This window comes from Austrofundulus limnaeus, unplaced genomic scaffold, assembly GCF_001266775.1.
Source record: "Austrofundulus limnaeus strain Quisiro unplaced genomic scaffold, Austrofundulus_limnaeus-1.0 Scaffold458, whole genome shotgun sequence".
In the NCBI taxonomy this organism is placed as follows: Eukaryota; Metazoa; Chordata; class Actinopteri; order Cyprinodontiformes; family Rivulidae; genus Austrofundulus; species Austrofundulus limnaeus.
In genome coordinates, this window is record NW_013952860.1 from 400,840 (window position 1) to 403,584 (window position 2,745).

General features: G+C 50.6%; 1 protein-coding gene across 1 annotated transcript; it reads left to right on the forward strand.

Moving 5' to 3' along the window:
• Window positions 1-180: 180 nt before the first annotated feature.
• Window positions 181-2,624, forward strand: sb:cb81 (zinc finger protein 36, C3H1 type-like 1). The gene is made up of 2 exons (XM_014025153.1): window positions 181-439; window positions 935-2,624. The coding sequence occupies exons 1-2, from the start codon at window positions 386-388 to the stop codon at window positions 2,111-2,113; spliced, it is 1,233 nt and encodes a 410-aa protein (XP_013880607.1). The 5' UTR covers window positions 181-385; the 3' UTR covers window positions 2,114-2,624.
• The last annotated feature ends 121 nt before the right edge of the window (window positions 2,625-2,745 follow it).

Consider the following 2,745-nt stretch of genomic DNA (forward strand, 5'->3'; position numbering starts at 1 on the left):
ACACACACCCACACACACAAACACGCACACACACGCACACACGCACATAATTAATGCACATTAACACACAAACTCCTGGCCTGCCCCCTGAAGCAGGGGGTGGGCTTCTGTGGGTGGGTTCCCCTCAACTATTTAAACAGATTCCAGCAGAAGGTTGAAGAACTTTCCTCCTGACGACACATTTAATTCAACCTGTTTTACCAGCAACTGGTCTCCCCAACATCCTCTCATTCCAGAAACAATCCAGCAACATTTTGTGACGAGACATATCTCCAGAAAACGAAGTGGATTTGTCTTTCAGAAACTTTTTTATTCTGTTTTGACTTGAGAAGAGTCGGCCCTCCACTCGCAGCTCCTTCACTCGGTGAAGACGGTGGAGTGAATCATGCCCTCAGACTTCCTGACACCGTTCCTGGAGCTGGACGAGGAGTTCTGCAAGGTATGGAACTGTTGCACAGCTGAACAGGAAGAAGTTGTTAGAAAGTTGTGTGTTCTGTTTTATAAAGGACTCGTTCTGCAGCCGATAAACAAGCAAACAAGTTTCACACTGTTTTTTATGGTGCAGATATTTTCATGAGTACTTTTGATTAACTTGAATCATGGTGCAAGCTTTAAACTAGAGGTCGACTGATATGTTTTTTTCATTTAACAAAGTGATAATTGCCTAACAAACCGACACYTAGAAGGAAACGTTGGACACCTAACGTATTAGTGGACGGACCTTCTTGCTTGAAGAACTAAGCTGTAGGTTAAAGTGCTCTGGTTGGTGGTCAGTTCAGATGTGTCCAGTCAACATGCTGATCTTTTAACAGTGGCTAATATCAGACATCACATTTCCAATCTAAACCTGTGTTTCAGACTGACTTGGCTCAGCTGGTCTTGCTTCAGGTGCCTCATGGATGCAGAAAGCTCATGTCTTTTCTCTGTGTGTCAGAATTTCCAGGACCTGGAAGCAGCAGGTGACTTGTCCTTCTGCGCGCAGCAGCACAGTCAACGAGTTCTCGGGTTCCAAAGACGCCATTCCCTCTGCCCCGTGACCCTCCCCAACTCTAAGTTCAACAGCGGCAGCTCTGAGGTCATGGARTCGGCCTTCGGGGGTCTGAACTTGGCCTCCAGTCAGCAGTGGAACCGGGTGCCGCCCCGCTCCTTGCTCAGCCACATCCCCTTCAGGGTGGATCGCTCGGTYAGTATGATCGAGGGACACGTCAGAGAGGACAAGACTTCCAACGTGTCCCCGCCGCCGCCGCCGCTGCTTCCACCTCCGGGCCTGTGCATCAGCAACACCTCGCTGACCTCTGCCGCATCCTTGACCTCCCCCAGGTCACCGGCACCGCCGCCTCACATCTCCAGCCGGTACAAGACGGAGCTCTGCCGCACCTTTGAAGAGAGCGGCACCTGTAAGTACGGTGCCAAGTGCCAGTTCGCCCATGGCCTGGATGAGCTGAGGGGCCTCAGCAGACACCCCAAGTACAAGACGGAACCGTGCCGCACGTTCCACACGATCGGGTTCTGCCCGTACGGCGCCCGCTGCCACTTCATCCACAATGCAGACGAGGCGTACGCAGCCAACCCGGCGGCTGCTGCGAGGCCGAAGCTGAGGCCTCCTCTGCTGCGGCACAGCCTGAGCTTCGCTGGGTTCTCCTCATCGCCCCACACCTTCCAACCTGTTGAGGAGTCTTCCTCTTTCTTCTTCACCCGGGCTTCCTCAGTCTCTCCTCCTCCCTCCTCCATTGGAACCCCAGAGCTCCTTTCCCCTCTCTTTCCCGAGCCCGGTGCTCTGAAACACTGCACTTACCCCTTCTCAGGTGTCAGCAACCTGGCGAGCGATTGCGGCGATGCAGCTCCACACTTCTACGCCACGACTGACTCCAAGTGCTCAATGTCTGACTTCCCCCCCAGAAAACCAAACCTTTCGGCGCAGCTCCCTCAGCAGCCGCTGACATCTCTGAATGGCTGCCCCGGCCTTCAGCGGTGCTCCTCGGCCGACTCCCTGTCTGAGGAGGGCTACACGTCCTCCTGCTCCCTCAGCTCGTCCTCCAGCAGAACGGACTCGCCGAGTTTCGAGGGCCGGCGCCTGCCCATCTTCAGCCGCCTCTCTATTTCAGACGAGTAGGGGAGGGTTTTACTTTTCGGCTGATTTTAGTCAGGGACAGGTGTCCAAATGTTTTACCTTTGCGTGTCTAAAGTTAGACGTCATGAGAAGAGTTAAAACGTTAGGTTCTGACATCCCTCCACGATCCGGCCAAGTAAACATCTATCTTTGTGCATATTGCATTTCTCATCCAAGCAGCTGTATCGCTGCTCAGTGTTTGTCCAGTTTTAGCTGACTCCTTTCTTCTTTATTATTTTTATCTTATATATTTTTTGTAATTATTTTGTTTTATTGTCATCATTACTGCTGTATACTGTTGTATACCCATGTTTTAGAGAATAAATGGAGTCGTCTCTGTGCTGATAAAGCTTTGTAAAAAAGATCCTGATTTCTGAGAGATTTTGATGTTAATCTGACCAGTGTACAGTCCAATAAGGTTCTGGACTAACCCGGTCATGTTCAGGRCTCCTCAACGGGAACGTTTGTTATTTGTTTATGGTCCCTGATTGATTTATTGTTTGGCTGTGACCATGTGACTGTATTTGATTCAGCTGAACTGCGTTAGCAACAAAAAAGGTAGAAAACCCAGTCAGTCTCTAGCTACCAAAGTTCTCCTAACCTACTGCTAACCTCTAGTCAGTGCAGGATATATA